At 65.1% G+C, this 22551-nt stretch overlaps 1 protein-coding gene across 3 annotated transcripts; it reads right to left on the bottom strand.

Moving 5' to 3' along the window:
• Positions 1-1280: 1280 nt before the first annotated feature.
• Positions 1281-22417, bottom strand: ANO8 (anoctamin 8). 3 transcript variants are annotated; one of them, XM_077788748.2, is made up of 19 exons: positions 22245-22417; positions 18677-18787; positions 17731-17863; positions 16506-16644; positions 15408-15504; positions 14581-14697; positions 14358-14485; positions 13571-13732; positions 12685-12837; positions 11832-11958; positions 11697-11752; positions 11253-11327; positions 10376-10519; positions 8508-9167; positions 8035-8226; positions 6947-7078; positions 6297-6407; positions 5140-5301; positions 1281-4673 (listed from the first exon to the last, which is right to left on the bottom strand). In XM_077788748.2, the coding sequence occupies exons 1-19, from the start codon at positions 22342-22344 to the stop codon at positions 4218-4220; spliced, it is 3255 nt and encodes a 1084-aa protein (XP_077644874.1). In that variant the 5' UTR covers positions 22345-22417; the 3' UTR covers positions 1281-4217. The 3 variants fall into 3 exon arrangements, with proteins under 3 accessions (XP_077644874.1, XP_085418393.1, XP_085418392.1); XM_085562267.1 differs by lacking the exon at positions 22245-22417 and adding an exon at positions 21602-21690; XM_085562266.1 differs by lacking the exon at positions 10376-10519 and having other exon boundaries at positions 22245-22413.
• Between the last annotated feature and the right edge of the window lie 134 nt (positions 22418-22551).

Below are 22551 nucleotides of genomic sequence, written 5' to 3' on the forward strand. Positions count from 1 at the left end.
CTGGATTTGGGGTCCCTGGATTTGGGACCCCTGGATTTGGGATCCCTGGATTTGGGACTCCTGGATTTGGGATCCCTGGATTTGGGATCCCTGGATTTGGGATCCCTGGATTTGGGATCCCTGGATTTGGGACTCCTGGATTTGGGATCCCTGGATTTGGGATCCCTGGATTTGGGATCCCTGGATTTGGGATCCCTGGATTTGGGACTCCTGGATTTGGGATCCCTGGATTTGGGACTCCTGGATTTGGGATCCCTGGATTTGGGGTCCCTGGATTTGGGATCCCTGGATTTGGGATCCCTGGATTTGGGACTCCTGGATTTGGGATCCCTGGATTTGGGATCCCTGGATTTGGGATCCCTGGATTTGGGATCCCTGGATTTGGGGTCTCATCCGTGGATTTCTTTGGGATCCCTGCAGTGAGTCCTGTCCCCATCCTGAATTCCCAATATCCCTGGATTTGGGTTCTCCCATCCCTGGATTTGGGATCCCTGGATTTGGGATCCCTGGATTTGGGATCCCTGGATTTGGGGTCTCATCCGTGGATTTCTTTGGGATCCCTGCAGTGAGTCCTGTCCCCATCCTGAATTCCCAATATCCCTGGATTTGGGTTCTCCCATCCCTGGATTTGGGATCCCCCCCCTCCTCCAGCTCATTCCCAGCTTTCCTTAGAATTCCGGGAACCCTTGATCCCATTCAGGAAATCTGGAAAATTCCTGTGAAAATCCAACCCAGAATTCCCCAAATCCACCAAATCCCGGGGTTTTCCTGGGTTTTTTTGCCCCGTTCCCTCCTCATCCCGGGATTTTCCGTGTCCCAAATCCCGGGACTCTGCTCCCAAACACCCCCAGGGCTTGGAATTCTCGGAATTCCTGGAATTCCCAGAGGCTGAATCCCCGAGCTCAATCCTGAATTTCTTGGGAATCTTCCACCCAAATTCGGCCGTTCCCAAACCCCGGGAAGCTCCAGGATTTTCCCTTCACATCCTTCCATTTCCACCCAAAATCCGGGGTCACAGAGCTGGGAAAAACCTGGAGTTTCCCAAAAATTCCTGCAAAAATCCCAGATATCCATCGGAATTTTTTCCCAGGAATTTCTTTTCCAACAATTCCACATTTTTATAAACAATAAATTGATGGAATTTCGAGGATTTAATCGGATTTTCCCATCCTTTCCTGGCTCTTGGGAATATTTGGATCCCATTTTCCAGAGGTTGGGAATGCTGCTGTGGATCCTGGATCCTAATTAGAATATTCAATTATGCAAATGAGATGCAGATGAGCTGTCGAAATAAATTTCTTTTTATTGCGGATTTTACAAAAATAAATTAAAAATAAATAAATTAACCCCCCCTCCCCCCCTTTTCCTTCCTTTCCTGGAATTCCCACTCCAAGGAAAAAAATCAAAGGAAAAACCATTTCCGAATTTTTCCCTCCTCCAAAATTCCAGAGATTTTTTTGGGAAAGGGATGAAAAATTCCCCGGATTTGGGGCTTTTCCCTCTGGGAATTCTCTGCTCCGGAGGGAAATGGGATCCAAGCCATTCCCGGGGTTTTTTGGGATGGGCAGAGCGGGAAGATCCCGTGGGATGAGGGAGGGAAGAGGAGCCGGAGCCTCCTGGAGTTTTGGGGTCTCGGTTTCCCGGAATTCCCGACGTTCCCGGGGCTCCTTTTCCCGGGATTTGCTCTCCGGGATATTCCAGGGCAGATGGGCGGATTTGGATCCTCCCACATCCGCGTTCCCAAATCTGTCCCAGATTCCCAAATCCCCATCCCCAATCCCAAAATTCCATCCCCACATTCCCAAATTCCATTCCCAATTCCCAAATCTCCATCCCCAATCCCAAATCTCCATCCCCAATCCCAAATCTCCATCCCCAATCCCAAATCTCCATCCCCAATCCCAGTCTCCGTCCCCAGTTCCCAAATTTCCCTTCCCAGATCTCCATCCCACATTCCCAGATCTCCCCGATCCCACCGGGATTTTTCCTGCTCCCGAGCCTTTCCCTTGGGAATCCCGGATTCTCCCGCCCTTATTGCTCTGAAAAATGGCTTCGATTTGGGCTCCCGCTTCCCAAAAAGACCCCAAACCCCCAAATTCCATGGATTCTTTGAAATTCCATGGATTCTTTGAAAGAGGAGGGGGGGAAACCCCAAAAAAATTCCAACCTGATTTTTGGGAAGAGGGAACAGGAGGAGACTCGGGACCAACCCCCCCCCCCCCCCCTCCCTTTTCCCAGTTTTTTTTTCCTGTTTTCCCAGATTTTTCCCTTTGGGAATGGATGTCCCCAGGTGCCACCAAGCGAAGCAGGGAAAGGAGGGAGCGCGTTCCCAGCAGGGATCCCGCTGGAGAAGCCGATCCCGGGAATGCCGGAATCCCGGGAATGCCGGGAATGCCGGAATGCCGGGAATGCCGGAATCCCGGGAATGCCGGAATCCGGGAATGCCGGAATCCCGGGAATGCCGGAATCCCGGGAATGCCGGAATCCCGGAATGCCGGAATCCCGGGAATGCCGGAATTCCTTCCCGCGGCAGCAGCGAAGCGGCTCCCACCCCCTCCCCCACTGCCCCCCCCTCATTGCGGCGGAATTCCAGGGAATTCGGAGCTGGAGCCGGGAACGGCCCGCGGGGATTTGGGATTTTTCTGGGAGAAGCGGCACCGGCGGCGGGATCGGGGTTGGGATTTAGTGCAAGAAACGCTGCCCATGCACGGGATTCCCGGGAAACGCGCCCCATTCCCGGCTGGAAATTCCCGGGAACGGTCTGCGGGATCCGGGATTCAGCACCCGGGATCGGGATCCGGGATTCAGCACCCGGGATCCGGGATTCAGCACCCGGGATCCGGGATTCAGCACCCGGGATTCGGGATTCAGCACCCGGGATTCGGGATCCGGGATTCAGCACCCGGGATCCGGGATTCAGCACCCGGGATCCGGGATTCAGCACCCGGGATTCGGGATCCGGGATTCAGCACCCGGGATCCGGGATTCAGCACCCGGGATCCGGGATTCAGCACCCGGGATCCGGGATTCAGCACCCGGGATTCGGGATCCGGGATTCAGCACCCGGGATCCGGGATTCAGCACCCGGGATCCGGGATTCAGCACCCGGGATCCGGGATTCGGGATCCGGGCGGGGGGAGCAGGGCTGAGGCACGGCTGAATCGGGCTCGTCCCGGGGATCCCGGGAATTCCCGGAATTCCAGGAGCGGGATGCGGCTCCCGGAGGATCCAAAGGCTGGAGCGCGGCGTCTCTGGGGTGAACCGGGAGTGTGGGAGAGTTTGGGATGCTCCAAAAAACCGGGATAACTGCCCCCGGTACCCATGGAAACCGGGATGCTCCAGAAAACCGGGATAACTCCCTCCGGTGAGCCTGGGAAGTTTCAGTACGCTCCAAAAACCGGGATGCTCCAGCCGCACCGGGATAACTCGCGCCCTGCTCCCGGTACCGGGATTTCGCCGCCTCGCCGCTCTCAGGCCTCCCCCGCTGTCCCCCCGCGGGCCCCGGGGCGGTGGCGGCGGCTCCGAGCGGTGGGACCGGGGGGAACCGGGGGGACACAGCCCGGGGGACCGGGGGCACACGGCGGGACACAGCACAGAGCACCGGAGCGGAGCGCGGCGCCGGCGGCCACCGGGCCCGGTGCGGCCCCGCGGGCGAGCGGCGGCGAGAGGCTCCCCACGGCCACGGCCGCGCGCAGCAGGGACCGGGCGGCTCCCGGAACCGCCGGAACCACCGGAGCCCCGCTCAGAACCGGGCACCGCCGCCCTCCTCCTCCTCCTCCTCTTCCTCCCGGTACACCGGCTCCCTGTGCTCCCGGAGTCCCGGTTAGAACCGGGCACCGCCGCCCTCCTCCTCCTCCTCCTCTTCCTCCCGGTACACCGGCTCCCTGTGCTCCCGGAGCCCCGCTCAGAACCGGGCACCGCCGCCCTCCTCCTCCTCCCCCCGGTTCACCCGTTCCCAGAGCTCCCGGAGCCCCGGTTAGAACCCGGCACCGCCGCCCTCCTCCTCCTCCTCCCCCCGGTTCACCGGCTCCCCGTGCCCCCGGAGCTCCCGGAGCCCCGCTCAGCACCGGGCACCGCCGCCCTCCTCCTCCTCCTCCCCCCGGTTCACCGGCTCCCCGTGCCCCCGGAGCTCCCGGAGCCCCGCTCAGCACCGGGCACCGCCGCCCTCCTTCCCCACCCGGCTCCTCCCGACCCCCCAGACCCCCCGGAGCCGCCGGTCAGAGCCGGGCCCCGCCGCCCTCCTCCTCGGGCCGGTTCTCCGCTTCCTCCCGCGGCGCCTCCTCGTTGAGATGCGCCTTCCCGGGCGCCGCGTCCGCCCGGGGCTGCGGGGCCGCGGCGCCGTTGCCGCCGAGCGCTTCGGACTTGCCGAAGTTGAAGAGCTTGCCGGGGTTGAAGGGCTTGGTGGGCGACTGCGCCCGCTCGGTGCCCGCGTCCCGCCGCGCCTCGGGCGGCTTCAGGAACTTGAGGAAGGCCGGCAGCTTGTTCTCGGCGCCCGTGGGCGACTGCGGCGAGCGGGCGGCGGGGCCGGCGGCGGCGGGGCCGGCCAGGAAGCGGCCCTGCAGCGGGATGATCTGCTTCAGCTTCAGCACGTTGTTGGTGGCCAGCAGCGAGCTCGGCCGCTTGGGCTTGTCGGGGCCGTGCGCGGAGGAGCCGCCGGAGCTTTTGCCCTTGGGCTGGGAAACGAGGGTGGAAAATCGCGGGTTGGAATTGTAATGAAGGTTTGTAGGGAACGGGAATGCTCATTTGCAGTGCTGTCGGGGCTTCCTGCTTTTTAATGGGCGTGCGTCTCTTTGAGAACTTTTCATTTTTTTTTAATTACTTCTGTTAATTTCTATACGCATAGAATTTTATAATAGGTTGGTGCGTATTTATTTTGCTGATTTTATATTACAGTTAGTTATATTTGTACTTAGTCTTTGTTAGAAAGTACAGAAAGAACTCTTGGGTTACTTTGCTCCGTTTTAAGGTTTGAGGACTTTTTTATTTCCTATTTTCAGTGTGGAAATTTGCATTTTTTCTTTTAGCTGGGGCAGTTTTGCTGGGCTCAGTTACCGGACCAAGCAGCGTATTCAGCGGGTTTACCGTGGCCCGTTTTGCTCCGATTTAAGGGGTTTCGCCCTCGCTCCGCTCCCCGCTCACCTGGCCCTTGTCGTGCCCCGGGTCCGGTGGCGCGGCCTCGGCCCGGGCGGCCTCGTCGCGCTCGCGGCGCGCCTGGAGCTCGGCCTGGCGCTGCCGCTCCTCCTCCTCGCGCCGCCGGCGCTGCTGCTGCTGGAAGTGGTGCTGGGCCTGCCGCTCGTGCTTCTGGGGACACGGGGACACGGGGACAGGGGGACACGGGGACATGGGGACGTGAGGACACGGGGACACGGGGACATGGGGACAGGGGGACATGGGGACATGGGGACACGGGGACACGGGGACATGGGGACATGGGACATGGGGACACGGGGACATGGGACATGGGACATGGGGACACGGGGACACGGGGACAGGGGACATGGGGACATGGAGACATGGGGACACGGCCCAGGGACAGCGAGGGGACACGGGGACACGGGGACATGGGGACACGGGGACACAGGGGACATGGGACATGGGGACAGGGGACACGGCCCAGGGACAGCGAGGGGACATGGGGACACGGCCCGGGGACAGCGAGGGGACATGGGGACAGCGGGGACACGGAGGGGACACCAGGCATGGGACAGAGGGGACACGGAGGGGACACCGGGCGTGGCACAGGGAGAGGACACATCCAGGAGACGCTGGGCATGGGGACACCCCTGGGGCACAGCGAGGGGACACCGGGCAAGGGAACACACCAGGAGGGCCACTGGCCATGGGGACACCTCGGGGAGCCCAGTGATCCTGGGGACACTTTGGGGACCCTTGGGGACCCCTGGAGACACTTTAGGGAGCCTTGGGGACACTTTGGGGACACTTTGGGATGCCTGGGGACCCCTGGGGAGCCTTGGGGACCCCTGGGGACACTTTAGGGAGCCTTGGGGAGCCTTGGGGATACTTTGGGGACACTTTGGGATGCCTGGGGAGCCCTGGGGAGCCTTGGGGACCCCTGGAGACACTTTAGGGAGCCTTGGGGAGCCTTGGGGACACTTTGGGGACACTTTGGGACCCCTGGGGAGCCTTGGGGACACTTTGGGGACACTTTGGGACCCCTAGGGACCCCTGGGGAGCCTTGGGGACCCCTGGGGACACTTTAGGGAGCCTTGGGGAGCCTTGGGGACACTTTGGGGACCCTTGGGGACCCCTGGGGACGCCGTCCCGGCAGGAGCCACCTTGAAGGCCTCGCGGCGCTGGTACTCCAGCTTGGCCATCTCCTCGGCCACCCAGGCGGGGATGTCGGGAATGGCCACCTGGATGACGTACTTGAGGAGCAGGGCGAAGTGCTGGGGACACGGCAGGGGACACGGGACACAGCTCAGCATTCCCGGCATTCCCGAAATCCCGCCCTTCCATCCCAAAATCCCATTCTTTCCTTCCCAAAATCTGACATTTCCATCCCAAAATCCAGCCTTTCCTTCCCAACATCTGGCCCAGTGTGGGAACCCTGTGGTGACCCCAACCCTGCTGACCCCAGACCCTGGGGTGACCCTGGGGTGACCCCAATCCCCCTGACCCTATTGGAGACCCCAGACCCCGGGGTGACCCTGGGGTGACCCCTATCCCACTGAACCAATTGGGAGCCCCCAGACCCCTGGAGTGACCCCAACCCTGCTGATCCCACACCCCGGGGTGACCCCAATCCCCCTGACCCAACTGGGGACCCCACACCTCGGGGTGACCCCAATCCCACCAATCCAATTGGGGACCCCAGACCCCAGGGTGACCCCAATCCCCCTGACCCAACTGGGGACCCCACAGTCCAGGGTGACCCCAGGGGACCCCGGGGTGACCTCAGGGGCCCCCAGCCCCGCCGGGCCGGTACCTCCAGCACCACCACGGAGACGATGGCGCCCTCGGGGCTGAGCCAGGGGCAGAGGCGCCGCAGCTGCCCGCACTGCGCCAGCAGGTAGCAGTTCACCACGATGGCCAGCACGCCCATGGCCTCCATCACCGCCTGCAAGGGCCCGGATTTAATTGGTGTGTTAATTGGCGTGGGAAGGTTTGGTGGTGGTTGATTATTTACGAGCTTATTGGAATGCATTTTTTTGTTTTTTTTTTGTTGTGTCCCTGTGTCCCCATGTCCCTGCTGTGTCCCTGCTGTGTCCCCACGTCCCTATCCCTGTGTCCCCGCTGTGTCCCCATGTCCCCATGTCCCCACTGTCCTCATTGTCCCCATGTCCCTGCTGTGTCCCTGCTGTCCCCGCTGTGTCCCCATGTCCCCATGTCCCCACTGTCCTCACTGTCCCCATGTCCCTGCTGTCCCCACTGTGTCCCTGCTGTCCCTGTGTCCCCATCCCCGTGCCCCTGTTGTCCCTGTGTCCCCGCTGTGTCCTCAGTGTGTCCCCATGTCCCTGCTGTCCCTGCTGTGTCTCCACTGTGTCCCCGTGTCCCCACTGTCCTCATTGTCCCTGTTCCCTGCTGTCCCTGCTGTGACCCCATGTCCCTGTCCCCATGTCCCTGTGTCCCCGTGTCCCTGTCCCCACTGTGTCTCCATGTCCCTGTGTCCCTGCTGTCCCTGTGTCCCTGTCCCCGCTGTGTCCCCGCTGTGTCCCCGTGTCCCTGTCCCCACTGTCCCCGCTGTGTCCCCGTGTCCCTGTCCCCGCTGTGTCCCCGTGTCCCTGTCCCCGCTGTGTCCCCACTGTGTCCCTACTGTGTCCCCGTGTCCCTGTCCCTGCTGTGTCCCCACTGTGTCCCTGCTGTCCCTGCTGTGTCCCCGTGTCCCTGTCCCCACTGTCCCCGCTGTCCCCATGTCCCTGTCCCTGCTGTATCCCCGCTGTGTCCCCGTGTCCCCGTGTCCCTGTCCCCACTGTGTCCCCACTGTGTCCCCACTGTGTCCCCACTGTGTCTCCATGTCCCTGTGTCCCTGTCCCCGCTGTGTCCCCGTGTCCCCGTCCCCGTCCCTGTCCCCACCTGCCACTGGCCGATGCTGGCCACGCGCTGGCCGAAGGGTCTCTGCAGGCCGCTGCAGAGCTTGAAGGCGTCGCTGCGGATCTCGATGACGTTGTTGAGCAGTGCGCAGGCGGCCGCCAGCGGGAAGGCCGAGGAGAAGAGCACCACGTAGCCGAACTGGATGAACATCTCCTGGTAGTCCTGGAAGGTGTCCTGGGGACAGCGGTGCCACCGCCGGCGTCAGGGGGGGCTCCAGGGTGGGACACCTCGGGAAGGGACACCTCGGGAGGCCACCGGCCACGGGGACACCTCAGGGAGCCCACGGGACACCCTGGTGGTCCTGATGGCCACGGGGACACTTTGAGAGGCCACCAGCCCCAGGGACACCTTGGGGGTCCTGATGGCCACGGGGACACCTCGGGGAGCCCACGGGACACCTTGGGGAACCCAGCAGGTCCAGGGACAGGGGGACGAAGGGGACACAAGCCACCCACCTCGTACTTCTTCATGCAGCTCTCCACCTCGGCCTGCGTCAGCTGCGTGGAGTAATCCTCCTCGGGGGGGTCAATCCACGAGGCGCGGTTGCGCTTCCTCCCTTCCTCGTCGCCCTCCTCCTCCTCCCTCCTCCTCCTCCTCGCCGGCACCGCCGGCTCCGCCGCCCTGCCGGGGCTGCCGGGCTGCGCTTCGGCCTCCTCCTCCTCCTCGCAGAGCTCGAAGACGGCCGCGGGGTCCATGCCCTTCTCCACCATGGTGGGGCTGCCCTCCTCCAGGAAGGGCTCGTCCTCGGGGCCGGCGGGCTCCGCTCGCCGCTCGCCGCGCTCCACGAAGCTCACCCTCCGCAGCTTCAGCCCGCAGTCCAGCGCGCCCTCCTCCTCCTCGGCGTCCGAGCCGCGCCGCTCCCGCTGCTCCTCCTCGTCCTCGTCCTCCTCGGGCACGCCGCAGCCGCCGTTCAGACACTTCTTGCGGCCGCGGGGCGGCTCGGGCGGGCCGAGCGGGGCCGGCCGCGGGGCGAGCAGGCGGAGCAGGGCGCGGCCGAGCTGCCGCACGCCGCGCTCGCCGAGCCGGGCGCGGCGGAGGCGCCGGTACAGGTGCGGCTGCGACACCTCCCGCACGTTCTGCAGCAGCTGCCGCGTGATCAGCAGCGTGGCCAGCGTCTGCGGGGACACGGCGGCCACGCTGTCACCCCGGCCCCGGCCGTGTCCCCCCGGCCTGGCCCGCGGGGCTCCTGTCCGCTTCAGCGCCGCCTGCTCCTCCCCGCTGTCCCCGGTGTCCCCCGGCTGTCCCCGCTCCTCCTGTGCCATCCCTGCTCCTCCCCGCTGTCCCCGGTGTCCTCGGTGCTGTCCCTGCTCCTCCCCGCTGTCCCCGGTGTCCCCGTGCTGTCCCTGCTCCTCCCCGCTGTCCCCGGTGTCCCGGTGCTGTCCCTGCTCCTCCCCGCTGTCCCGTACTCCTCCCCTGCTGTCCCCGGCTGTCCCCTGTCTGTCCCCAGCTGTCCCCGGCTGTCCCCAGCTGTCCCCCGGTGTCCCCTCGTGTCCCCTGGTGTCCCCAGCTGTCCCCCTGTCTGTCCCCCGGCTGTCCCCCAGCTGTCCCCGGCTGTCCCCAGCTGTCCCCCGGTGTCCCCTCGTGTCCCCTGGTGTCCCCAGCTGTCCCCGGCTGTCCCTGGGCTGTCCCCGTGCTGTCCCCAGCTGTCCCCCAGCTGTCCCCAGGTTTCCCCCGGCTGTCCCCTGTCTGTCCCCAGCTGTCCCCAAGCTGTCCCCGACTGTCCCCTGCTGTCCCCCGGCTGTCCCTGGGCTGTCCCCTGTCTGTCCCCAGCTGTCCCCGGCTGTCCCTGGGCTGTCCCCTGTCTGTCCCCTGTCTGTCCCCAGCTGTCCCCGGCTGTCCCCTGTCTGTCCCCAGCTGTCCCCGGCTGTCCCCAGCTGTCCCCCGGTGTCCCCTCGTGTCCCCTGGTGTCCCCAGCTGTCCCCCTGTCTGTCCCCCGGCTGTCCCCCAGCTGTCCCCAGCTGTCCCCCGGTGTCCCCTCGTGTCCCCTGGTGTCCCCAGCTGTCCCCCTGTCTGTCCCCCGGCTGTCCCCGTGCTGTCCCCAGCTGTCCCCCAGCTGTCCCCAGGTTTCCCCCGGCTGTCCCCTGTCTGTCCCCAGCTGTCCCCAAGCTGTCCCCGACTGTCCCCTGCTGTCCCCCGGCTGTCCCCTGTCTGTCCCCTGTCTGTCCCCGACTGTCCCCTGCTGTCCCCAGCTGTCCCCTGTCTGTCCCCTGCTGTCCCCCAGCTGTCCCTGGGCTGTCCCCTGTCTGTCCCCAGCTGTCCCCTGTCTGTCCCCTGCTGTCCCCTGTCTGTCCCCGGCTGTCCCCCGGTGTCCCCGCGCTCCTACTTTGGATAGTGCCAGGGTCCAGCAAAGGCGCAGGAGGCGCCTGAGGAAGATGAGGGAGAGGTGGAGGTGGAGGAGGATGGAGGGGAGCAGAGCCTCCCGGAGCTGCCGCGCGAGGCTCTGCGACAGGGACAGGATGAGCAGGAGCTGCGGAAGGGACACAAGGGACACCAACACCAGGGACACCACGGACACCAGGGACACCAGGGACACCACAGGGACACCAACACCAGGGACACCACAGGGACACCACGGGGACACCACGGACACCAGGGACACCAGGGACACAAGGGACACCAACACCAGGGACACCACGGGGACACCAGGGACACCAGGGACACCACAGGGACACCAGGAACACCACGGGGACACCACGGGGACACCAGGGACACCAGGGACACCAACACCAGGGACACCACGGGGACACCACAGGGACACCAGGGACACCAGGGACACCACAGGGACACCAGGAACACCACGGGGACACCACGGGGACACCAGGAACACCACGGGGACACCACGGACACCAGGGACACCAACACCAGGGACACCAGGGACACCACGGGGACACCACAGGGACACCAGGGACACCAGGGACACAAGGGACACCAACACCAGGGACACCACGGGGACACCACGGACACCACAGGGACACCAGGAACACCACAGGGACACCAGGGACACCACAGGGACACCAGGGACACCACGGGGACACCACAGGGACACAGAGATGTGGCCGTGAGCCGTGCTGGGCGCCTGAGCCGCGCCTCGGCGGGGACACGCGTGGGGACACCGGGGGATGCGGTGGTGGTGGTGGTGGTGGTGGAGGGGTGCTGGGGACACTCTGGGGACACCGGCCACCCCGGCAGGGTCCCCTCACCTCCTTGAGGCGCTCCATGTCCTTGAGGTAGAATCCGATGTAGAAAAGGCTCAGGTAGGAATTGACGAACTGGAACTGGTGGTGACAGGGGGGTGGCAGCTCGGTCACCTCGGAGTCACCTCGGTGTCACCTCGGCGTCCCCTCTGTGACAGCTCCAGCCCCATCTGTCACCTCTGCAGCTGCCAAGACCCCTCGGGTCCCCTCTGTCCCTCCTGGACCTTTCTGGTCCCCTCTGTCCCTCACCGAGAGCCACTGGGACCCCTCCAGTCCCCCCCAGTGTCCCCTCAGCAAGAGCTGCCAGGACCTCTCCAGTCCCCCAGTGTCCCCCATGTCACCTGTCCCCCCAGTGCCCCCTGTGTCCCCAGTCCCCCCAGACCCCCCAGTGTCCCCCATGTCCCCAGTCCCCCCAGTCCCCCCCGTGTCCCCTGTCCCCTGTCCCCTCACCAGGACGATTTTGATGATCAGGTGTTTCTCGTAGGCGCTCTGCAGCCGATAATTCTCTGCAGGGCACGGGCGGGGTCAGGGGGGCTCGGGGGGTCCCAGGGCCACCCCGGGGCCACCCCAGGGTCCCCAACGCACCCATGTCATTGAGCCACAAGGCCACTTTCTTGTAGAGCTCGTCACAGGCGGTGACAATGACGGCCAGGATGATTTTGGGCAGGAAGCGAAGGACGCGCGGCAGCTCCTGAACGCTGAGCACGAACTCCTGTGGGGACAGGGACGGGACAGGGAGGGGACAGGGACAGGGATGGGACAGGGAAGGGACAGGGATGGGACAGGGACAGGGACGGGACAGAGGGGACATGGATGGGACAGGGACAGGGACAGGGATGGGGACAGGGAGACAATCAGGGCAGGATCACGAACAGAATCAAGCCCAGCACCAGGAGCAGGAGCAGCGCCACTGTCCCCGTCCCCAGCACCTCTGTCCCCGTCCCCAGCACCACTGTCCCCGTCCCCAGCGCCACTGTCCCTGTCCCCAGCACCTCTGTCCCCGTCCCCAGTGCCACAGTCCCCGTCCCCAGTGCCACAGTCCCCGTCCCCAGCACCACTGTCCCTGTCCCCAGTGCCACTGTCCCCATCCCCAGCACCTCTGTCCCCATCCCCAGCACCTCTGTCCCCGTCCCCAGCACCTCTGTCCCCGTCCCCAGTGCCACTGTCCCTGTCCCCAGCACCTCTGTCCCTGTCCCCAGCACCTCTGTCCCCGTCCCCAGTGCCACTGTCCCTGTCCCCAGTGCCACTGTCCCTGTCCCCAGCACCACTGTCACAGTCCCCAGCACCTCTGTCCCCGTCCCCAGTGCCACTGTCCCTGTCCCCAGTGCCACTGTCCCTGTCCCCAGCACCACTGTCACAGTCCCCAGCACCTCTGTCCCCGTCCCCAGCACCTCTGTCCCCGTCCCCAGCGGCAGCGCGGCCGCGGGCCGGGCCCCACCTGGAGCTGGAAGCAGCCGAGCATGAGGAGGAAGACGAGGGCGAGGCAGGCCAGGCACACCGGGAGGCTGACGAGGCTCTGGAACAGGAGGCGCTTCCAGGGCGGGTAGTAGAACTCCTCGGCGCTGGTGACGGGGCTGATGCGCCTCGTGCCCTGTGGAGCACGGCCGTGGCACCCGGTGCCCGCGCAGCCCCGGGGACGGGTGCCCCAAGGGACCCCAAAGGGGTGGGACACCCCCAAAGGGGTGGGAGCATCCAAAGGGATGGGATCATCCAAAGGGATGGGATCATCCAAAGGGATGGGACACCCCAAAGGGATGGGATCATCCAAAGGGATGGGATCATCCAAAGGGATGGGACACCCCAAAGGGATGGGATACCCCAAAAGGGATGGGATACCCCAAAAGGGATGGGACACCCCAAAAGGGATGGGATCATCCAAAGGGATGGGATACCCCAAAAGGGATGGGACCCCCAAAAGGGATGGGATCATCCAAAGGGATGGGATCATCCAAAGGGATGGGACACCCCAAAGGGATGGGATACCCCAAAAGGGATGGGATACCCCAAAAGGGATGGGACACCCCAAAAGGGATGGGATCATCCAAAGGGATGGGACACCCCAAAAGGGATGGGACCCCCAAAAGGGATGGGACACCCCAAAAGGGATGGGATCATCCAAAGGAATGGGACACCCCAAAAGGGATGGGACCCCCAAAAGGGATGGGACACCCCAAAGGGATGGGATCATCCAAAGGGATGGGATCCCCCAAAAGGGATGGGACCCCCCAAAAGGGACAGAATCCCCCAGGACTGGGACCCCCTCGTGGGTTGGGATCCCCCAGGGGCCGGGACCCCTCCCAAGGGCCCCAGTGCCGGGGTCTGACCCGGAACTGGGGCCGGGGCTCCTCCAGGGACTCCGCGGGCGTGTCCAGCGTCCCCCACTTGTAGGCGAACTCGGCGCCGCGGCGCTTCCACTCCTCCAGGAACAGCGTGGCCCAGACCACGTTGAAGATGGCGAAGACCACGCAGGAGATGTCCTGGCTGGTCTGGGGGACGGACGGCGCCGACTGCAGCGGGGCCGGTCCCCTCCCGGCCCCAACAGCCCCCAAACCCAGCCCCGGGGCGTTGGGAGTCCCCCCAGCCTGCAGGGAACGGCTGGGGGGGATTGAGGGAAAAGTGGGAGGAAGAGGGAGGGGATCCCTCAGGGAAGGAGGGGAACCCCCCAAGGAGAGATGGTAACCCCAAGGAAGGATGGAGAACCCCCCAAGGAGAGATGGGAACCCCACAAGGATGGATGGGAACCCCACAAGGATGGATGGGAACCCCAAAGAGGGATGGGAACCCTCCAGGGAGGGATGGGAACCCAAGGAGAGATGGGAACCCACAAGGAGAGATGAGAACCCACAAGGAGGATGGGAACCCACAAGGAGAGATGAGAACCCACAAGGAGGATGGGAACCCCTTAAGGATGGATGAGAACCCCACAAGGAGGGATGGGAACCCTCCAGGGAGGGATGGGAACCCCAAGAGGGAATGGAAAACCCCACAAGGAGAGATGGGAACCCTTCAGGGAGGGATGGGAACCCCACAAGGAGAGATGGGAACCCTCCAGCGAGGGGCTGGGAACCCTCCAGGGAGGTCGGGAGCCCCCCGTGAGCCTGAAGGCCCCACCTGGTCGCTGTCGGTGAAGGTGTAGAGGATGGAGCCGAACACGGCCGGGTACACCATGGCTGAGGTGTAGAAGCCCAGCCAGGCAAAGTACATGGCGATCTTCACCCCAAAATAGTCACAGATGTCATCTGGGCGGGGCACAGGGGACATCAGCGGGGCTGGGACCCCAAACCCCCGCTGGGGTCACCCCAAACGAACCCCAAGAAGCCTCCTGGGCTCTCACCGAGCGGCTGCGCCTCGCACACCGCCTGCACCCAGGACTTCATCAGGCGCTTGAGGATCCTCTGCTCGTGCAGCGGGAAGAGCTGCTGGATCACGCCCCGCGCCGCCAGCTCCGGGACTGGCCCCGGGGACACGCGTCAGGGACACGGGGACACGGCCGGGGACACGCGGCCACCCGCGTGGCCCCGCTGTGGGGGAGGAGGGATGGGGACAGAGGGGACAGTGGGGACAGAGGGACAGTGGGGACAGTGGGGACAGAGGGACAGTGGGGACAGTGGGGATAGAGTGGACAGAGGGGACAGAGGGACAGTGGGGACAGAGGGACAGAGGGGACAGAGGGACAGTGGGGACAGAGGGACAGTGGGGACAGTTCTGTGCCCACCATGATCCTACAAACCCTGCCCAGGGATGGGAACAGGGGGTCAGGGACACTGGGGACAGCGGGGACACGGCCAGCCCCCCCCAGGACCCCACTGCCACCCCACATGGCCCTGGGCTGGTGGGGCTGGGACAGGGACAGTGGGGACAGGGACAGTGGGGACAGGGACAATGGGGGCTCTGTGCCCGCCATGACCCCGCAGTGGCAGTGCCACGGGAGCCCTGGCAGTGCCACCGGTGCCCTGGCAGTGCCACCGGTGCCCCGGCAGTTCCACCCGTGCCCCGGCAGTTCCACCCGTGCCCCGGCAGTGCCACCGGTGCCCCGGCAGTGCCACCGGTGCCCCGGCAGTGCCACGGGAGCCCTGGCAGTGCCACCCGTGCCCCGGCAGTTCCACCCGTGCCCCGGCAGTGCCACCCGTGCCCCGGCAGTGCCAGGCGTGCCGCACTCACTGATGGGCTGTCCCTCCAGGAAGTGGATGTTGTGCAGGGACTCGCCCTGCTTGGCCCGCAGGTTCTCCAGCCAGTAGCGGATGATGCTCTGCCGCTCCTGCGGGACGTGCTGGCATGTCCCTGGCATGTCCCTGGCATGTCCCTGGCATGTCCCTGGCATGATCCTGGTGTGTCCCCGGCGTGTCCCCGGTGTGTTCCCAGCGTGTACCCACCATGTCCCCAGCATGTCCCTGGCGTGTACCCACCATGTCTCCGGTGTATCCCTGGCATGTCCCTGGCATGTCCCTGGCGTGTACCCACCATGTCCCCGGTGTATCCCTGGCATGTCCCTGGCATGTCCCTGGCGTGTTCCCGGTGTGTTCCCGGTGTGTCCCCGGTGTGCTCCCAGCGTGTCCCCACCATGTCCCCACCATGTCCCCGGCCCTGTCCCCAGTGCTGGGGGTGGCTGAATCCTCACCCAACCTCCCCATGTCCCCTGTCCCCATAATCCCATATACTCATATCCCATATCCAATATCCCCATAATTCCATATTCCCACACCCCATACCCCATATCCCATACCCCGTATCCCATATCCCATACCCCATATCCCACACCCCATATCCCATATCCCATATCCCATATCCCACATCCCATATCCCATACCCCATATCCCATATCCCATATCCCATACCCCATACCCCATATCCCACACCCCATATCCCATATCCCATACCCCATACCCCATATCTCACACCCCATACCCCATATCCCATACCCCATATCCCATATCCCATACCCCATATCCCATATCCCATACCCCATACCCCATATCCCATACCCCATATCCCATACCCCATATCCCATATCCCATATCCCATATCCCATATCCCATACCCCATATCCCATATCCCATATCCCATATCCCATACCCCATATCCCATATCCCATATCCAATATCCCATATCCAATATCCCATACCCCATATCCCATATCCCATATCCCATACCCCATATCCCATATCCCATACCCCATATCCCATATCCCATATCCCATATCCCACACCCCGTACCCCTCACCCCGTACCCCGTACCCCTCAGCCCGTCCCCGGGGCCCACCTGGGAGCTGAAGAAGCCGAGCTCGTTCTCGATGTTCTCGTAGATGTAATCCTCCTCGCAGGAGAAGCCGCGCATGCCGCCCCCGAACTCGGCCTTCACCGGCTTGCGCAGCCCCATCTCGTCCGCCCCGCGCAGCAAACTGGAACCCCAAAAACCCGCTCAGCCTTTGCATCTCGTCCACCCCACACAGCAAACTGGAACCCCAAAAACCCCGCTCAGCCTTTGCATCTCATCCACCCCGTGCAGCAAACTGGAACCCCAAAAACCCGCTCAGCCTTTGCATCTCATCCACCCCGTGCAGCAAACTGGAACCCCAAAAAACCCCACTCAGCCTTTGCATCTCGTCCACCCCGCACAGGAAACTGGAACCCCAAAAACCCCACTCAGCCTTTGCATCTCGTCCACCCCGCACAGGAAACTGGAACCCCAAAAACCCGCTCAGGCTTTGCATCTCGTCCACCCCGCACAGGAAACTGGAACCCCAAAAACCCCACTCAGCCTTTGCATCTCATCCACCCCGCACAGCAAACTGGAACCCCAAATCCCGCTCAGGCTTTGCATCTCATCCACCCCGCACAGCAAACTGGAACCCCAAAAAAACCCGATCAGCCTTTGCATCTCGTCCTCCCCGCGCAGCAAATTGGAACCCCAAAAACCCGCTCAGGCTTTGCAGGGATGGCACGTTCGTTCATTGTTACAGCGCCAGTGCGGGGACCTTTCCCCTTCAATGGACGTGTGCAAGCCCGAGAACTCCCACTCCTTTTTATCACCCTCAACTAATTACCCTTAATTAATAAATGAATTCATATAATTTCACAATAGGTTCATGCATATTCTTCTGCTGATGTCGACAGCTGGTTACATTTGTACTCAGCTTTTGTCAGAAAGTACAGAAAGAACTCCTGGGTCACTCTGAGCTGTTTCAAGGTCCGAGGAGTCTTTCTTATCTCTTATCTCTTATCTTTTTAGTGTGGAAATTTGCATTCTTGATGGAAATTAGAATTTGTGTAATTCTTAGCTGGGGCAACTTTGCTGGTGCTGCAGTTACCAGACTAAACAGCATACTTCACTTCTGTTAGCGAGCCCAAATTTGGATTTCACCTGCATTTAAACGGATTTCTACCCTGTTACATTTTCTGTCTGTCTCAACAGCACTGGGGACACGCGGGGGACACTCTGGGACACGCGGGGGACACGCGGGGGACACGCTGGGGACAGCACGCACCTCTCGTAGGTGGCGGTGACGAAGAAGGCGTAGACGCGCGTGTGGCGGTGGTGCCGCACCTGCACGATCAGCTCGGGGATGCCCAGGCGGATGTGGTTCAGCAGCCACAGCAGCGTGTGGTCATCCGTGCTGTCTGCGGGGACAGCGCCGCGCGTGTCCCGACACGGTGTCCCTGTCCCCAGCCTGCCGCGTGTCCCTGTCCCGGTCCCCAAACCCCCAGGTGTCCCTCATCCCTGTCCCCAAACCCCCAGGTGTCCCTGTCCTGGTCCCCAAACCCCCAGGTGTCCCTCATCCCTGTCCCCAAACCCCCAGGTGTCCCTGTCCTGGTCCCCAAACCCCCAGGTGTCCCTCATCCCTGTCCCCAAACCCCCAGGTGTCCCTGTCCTGGTCCCCAAACCCCCAGGTGTCCCTCATCCCTGTTCTCATCCCCCCAGGTGTCCCTGTCCCAGTCCTCACCCGTCCCCATGTCCCTCATCCCGCTCCCCATCCATCCACACATTCCCCATCCCTTCCCACACCCCCATCCCTCCTCACATCCCTCATTCCTCCCAAGATCCCACGTCCCCCTCCCGCCCCAATCCCCCATCCCCAATCCCCCATCCCCAATCCCCCATCCCCAATCCCCAATCCCAAATCCCCAATCCCCCATTCCCCATCTCCCATCCCTAATCTTCCACCCCCAATCCCCCATCCCCCATCCCCACCGCCACCTCCCGGGCTCCCCCCACCATCCCCACCCCCTCCTACCTCGGCTATCCCAGATTTTCCTGGGTACATCCCTATCCTGGATTCCCCAGTCACACCCCGAATCCCGGATTTCCCAGTCCCACCCGATCCCGGTTTTGCCGGTCCCACCCCAATCCCGGTTTTCCCAGTCCTACCCGATCCCGGTTTTCCCGGTCCCCCCCCGATCCCGGTTTTCCCGGTCCCGGTTTCCCGTCCCTACCCGGGAATGTCATGAGCACGTCGCAGTTCTCCGTGGGCACGGTTTTCATCCAGGCCTTGTGGGACATGATGTAGCGCCCGGCCTGGAGCAGCCGCTTCCCGAAGAGTTTATCTGCCGGGGGAGGCGGGCAGGGATCAGGATCCCCGGGCAGCGGATCCCAGACGGCCCCGGAGCCCCGGGACCCCGCGGGACCGCCCCGGGACCCCGCGGGACCGCCCCGGGACCCCGCGGGACCGCCCCGGGACCCCGCGGGACCGCCCCGGGACCCCGCGGGACCGCCCCGGGACCCCGCGGGACCGCCCCGGGCCGCCCCCAGCCCGGCCGTGCCGGGTCACGGCATCGGATTTCTCCTGCGGAAAATCCCCAAACCGGCACCGACAGCTGCGGGGAGGAGCCCCAACGCCGCGGGATGTCCCCTCGGAGCGTCCCCAAGGCTCTCGGCTCCTCCCGCTGCTCCGGGGGACGGCGAAGCGCAGCAGGAGCGGGGATCGGGAGCCGCAGCCGGTCTCCATGGAGACGGGGATGGATGGGGAGGGATGGGCACGGTCCCGGTGGCGGCGGCACCGCGGGGACGCGGCCGCCGTCCCCGGGCCCGCCGTCCCCAGAGCGCCGCCCCGGGAGGGTGGGGACAGGGGGGCACCCCAAAAAATCCACCCGCAGCTGGCGGGGACGGAGGTCCCCGATGGCGTGGGGACCCCCCGTTTGTCGCTTCCCCTCGTGCCTCAGTGTCCCCTCGTGCCTCAGTGTCCCCTCGTGCCTCAGTGTCCCCTCCTCGGCCGGGGACGTCGCGGTGCCCCAGGGCTGGGAAGGGCTCGGGGTGGCGGAAACCGCGGGGGAAAACAGGAAATGCCAGAGCCGCTGATGCCAGGGAAGGCACCCCAAACCCTCGGCTGGGAACCCCCAAACTCCGCGCCCCGCTGGGCTCTGAAAGGCTGCGCTGGCCCCGAGCTGCGGGTGGCACTTGGGGACAGCGCCAGGCTGCCAGCCGCCCCGCGGTGTCCTGCCCTGGGGTGCGGGGGAAATGGGGTGCCAGGGTGAGGGGCAGTGGGGTGCCCGGCTACCAGGGACTTGGGGTTTAGGGGTGCCAGGGTATCGGGATGCCAGGGGTATCAAGGTATTGGGTGCCAGGGCGCCGAGGTGTTGGGGTGCAGGTATTTCAGGGTGCAGGTATTTCAGGGTGCAGGTATTTCAGGGTGCAGGTATTAGCATGCCAGTGTTTCAGGCTGCAGGTATTTCAGGGTGCCAGTCAGGGTGCAGGTATTTCAGGCTGCAGGCATTTCAGGGTGCCAGTGTTTCAGGGTGCCAATGTTTTAGGGTGCAGCTATTTTAGGGTGCCAGTGTTTTAGGCTGCAGGTATTTCAGGGTGCCAGTCAGGGTGGAGGTATTTCAGGGTGCCAGTGTTTCAGGGTGCCAATGTTTTATGGTGCAGCTATTTCAGGGTACCAGTGTTTCAGGGTGCAGGTATTTTAGGGTGCAGGTATTTCAGGGTGCCAGTGTTTCAGGGTGCCAGTGTTTCAGGGTGCCAGGCCATCGAGATATGACCCTGCGGGGCTACCAGCATGCCCGGCGGGCACAGGGCGCTGGTGGCAGTGGCACAGGGCGCTGGTGGCAGTGGCACAGGGTGCTGGTGGCAGTGGCACAGGGCGCTGGTGGCAGTGGCACAGGGCACTGGTGGCAGTGGCATAGGGTGCTGGTGGCGCTGGCACAGGGCGCTGGTGGCGCTGGCACAGGGCACTGGTGGCAGTGGCACAGGGCGCTGGAGGCAGTGGCACAGGGCGCTGGCACAGGGCGATGGTGGCAGTGGCACAGGGCGCTGGTGGCCCTGGCACAGGGCACTGGTGGCAGTGGCACAGGGCGCTGGTGGCGCTGGCACAGGGCACTGGTGGCAGTGGCACAGGGCGCTGGAGGCAGTGGCACAGGGCGCTGGCACAGGGCGATGGTGGCAGTGGCACAGGGCGCTGGTGGCGGTGGCACAGGGCGCTGGAGGCAGTGGCACAGGGCGCTGGCACAGGGCACTGGTGGCAGTGGCACAGGGCGCTGGTGGCGGTGGCACAGGGCACTGGTGGCGGTGGCACAGGGCGTTGGTGGCAGTGGCACAGGGCAATGGTGGCAGTGGCACAGGGCGCTGGCACAGGGCGATGGTGGCAGTGGCACAGGGCGCTGGCACAGGGCACTGGTGGCGGTGGCACAGGGCGTTGGTGGCAGTGGCACAGGGCAATGGTGGCAGTGGCACAGGGCAATGGTGGCAGTGGCACAGGGCGCTGGTGGCGGTGGCACAGGGCGCTGGTGGCGGTGGCACAGGGCACTGGTGGCGGTGGCACAGGGCGCTGGTGGCGGTGGCACAGGGCACTGGTGGCGGTGGCACAGGGCGTTGGTGGCAGTGGCACAGGGCAATGGTGGCAGTGGCACAGGGCGCTGGTGGCGGTGGCACAGGGTGCTGGTGGCGGTGGCACAGGGCACTGGTGGCGGTGGAGGCAGTGGCACAGGGCGCTGGTGGCGCTGGCACAGGGCACTGGTAGCGGTGCCACAGGGCGCTGGTGGCGGTGGCCGTGCCACCCTGCCGGGCAGCCGGGTGACGCGGCCGGGCTGAGCTCACCCACGCTGCATTATTCATGTCCTGCCCGCAGCGGTGCCACCCGGCGCGGGCACCCGCGGCACTGCCACCCGCGTGGGGCAATGCCCGCCCCGGGGCACAGAGCCGGGCCCGGGGGGCTTTCCCTGCCCAAGGTCACGGGGAGCGGGGGTCCCCAGCACCCCCGGGCTGGCCCGGTTTGGGGGTGACCGCCACCCGCCGTCCCCGCAGCCGCTCCCGACGCGCGGTGCCACCACCCAAGCGGCGCCCGGGGCTCGGCGGGGCCGGCGCGCCCTGTGCCACCCCCGGGTCCCCCCCGCTCGTCCCCGATTGCCGCCGGCCGTGCCGCTCACCTTGGCTCCCGGGCTAAGGTCACCGGAGCTGCGGCGTGGCGGGGACCGGCGCGGCCCGGGACCGAGCGGTGTCCCCGGGGGGGGCACGAAGTGGGTCACCCACCCGCGCCGGGAGCCCCGCTCGGTGGCACGGCCGCCACCGGGCCCTGCCGCCCGCCGCGCCGCGGGGACCCCGAGCGGGGGACGGCGGGGGAGGAGACCCCCGCGACAGCGTGGGGACAGCGACACAAAGGCTGCCAGCTGCGCCACCCCCCGCGGGCCGGGGGCACGGGCCTGGCCGGGGACAAAACCTTCCCGGGGCGGGGGACACCGGGGCCGTGGCGATGTCACCGGTGACGCGGGGACACCGAGCCCGCTGCCAGCCCCATCCCGGGGGGGCTCGGGGCGGGGGGGGTGACACAAAATCAGCCGCGACCACCGGAGAGCCACAGACCCCCCATGAGGCGGGACCCCCACGGGCGGGGGGCTCGGAGCCGTGCCGGTACCGGGGGATGCTCAGAGCTCCACCGGCAGCACCGACACCGCCCCCCCCCCCGCCCGGGGCGGTCCCGGGGAGCCGCATCCGCAGCGAGCCGCATCCCGGCCCGCCCCGTGCGCCCTCCCGGTTCTCCCGCAGCCCCCCCGCAGCCGCCGGTTCCCGTACCCAGCACTCCGGTGGGGGCCGCCGGTTCCGCTCGCTCCTCCGCGGCCGGGGCCCGCCGGGGCCGCTCTCCGTCCTGCGCCGCGGCCGGCGGCTCGGGCATGCTGCGGGGCTCGGCGGCGGCGGAGCGCGCCGGTGCATGGGGCCGCCGGGGCCGCCGGGGCCGCCGCTGCCGCCGCCGGGGCCGCCGCCGCTGCCGGTGCGGGCGGGAGGAGGAGGAGGAGGAGGAGGAGGAGGAGGAGGGACAAAGGCGGCGGAGCGGAGCGCGGGGCTCCCGGCGCCTTTAACGCCCCGTTCGGCCACGCGTGTC

The sequence above is a fragment of the Lonchura striata genome, chromosome 28, assembly GCF_050655825.1.
Source record: "Lonchura striata isolate lonStrDom1 chromosome 28, ASM5065582v1, whole genome shotgun sequence".
NCBI classification, from domain to species: domain Eukaryota; kingdom Metazoa; phylum Chordata; class Aves; order Passeriformes; family Estrildidae; genus Lonchura; species Lonchura striata.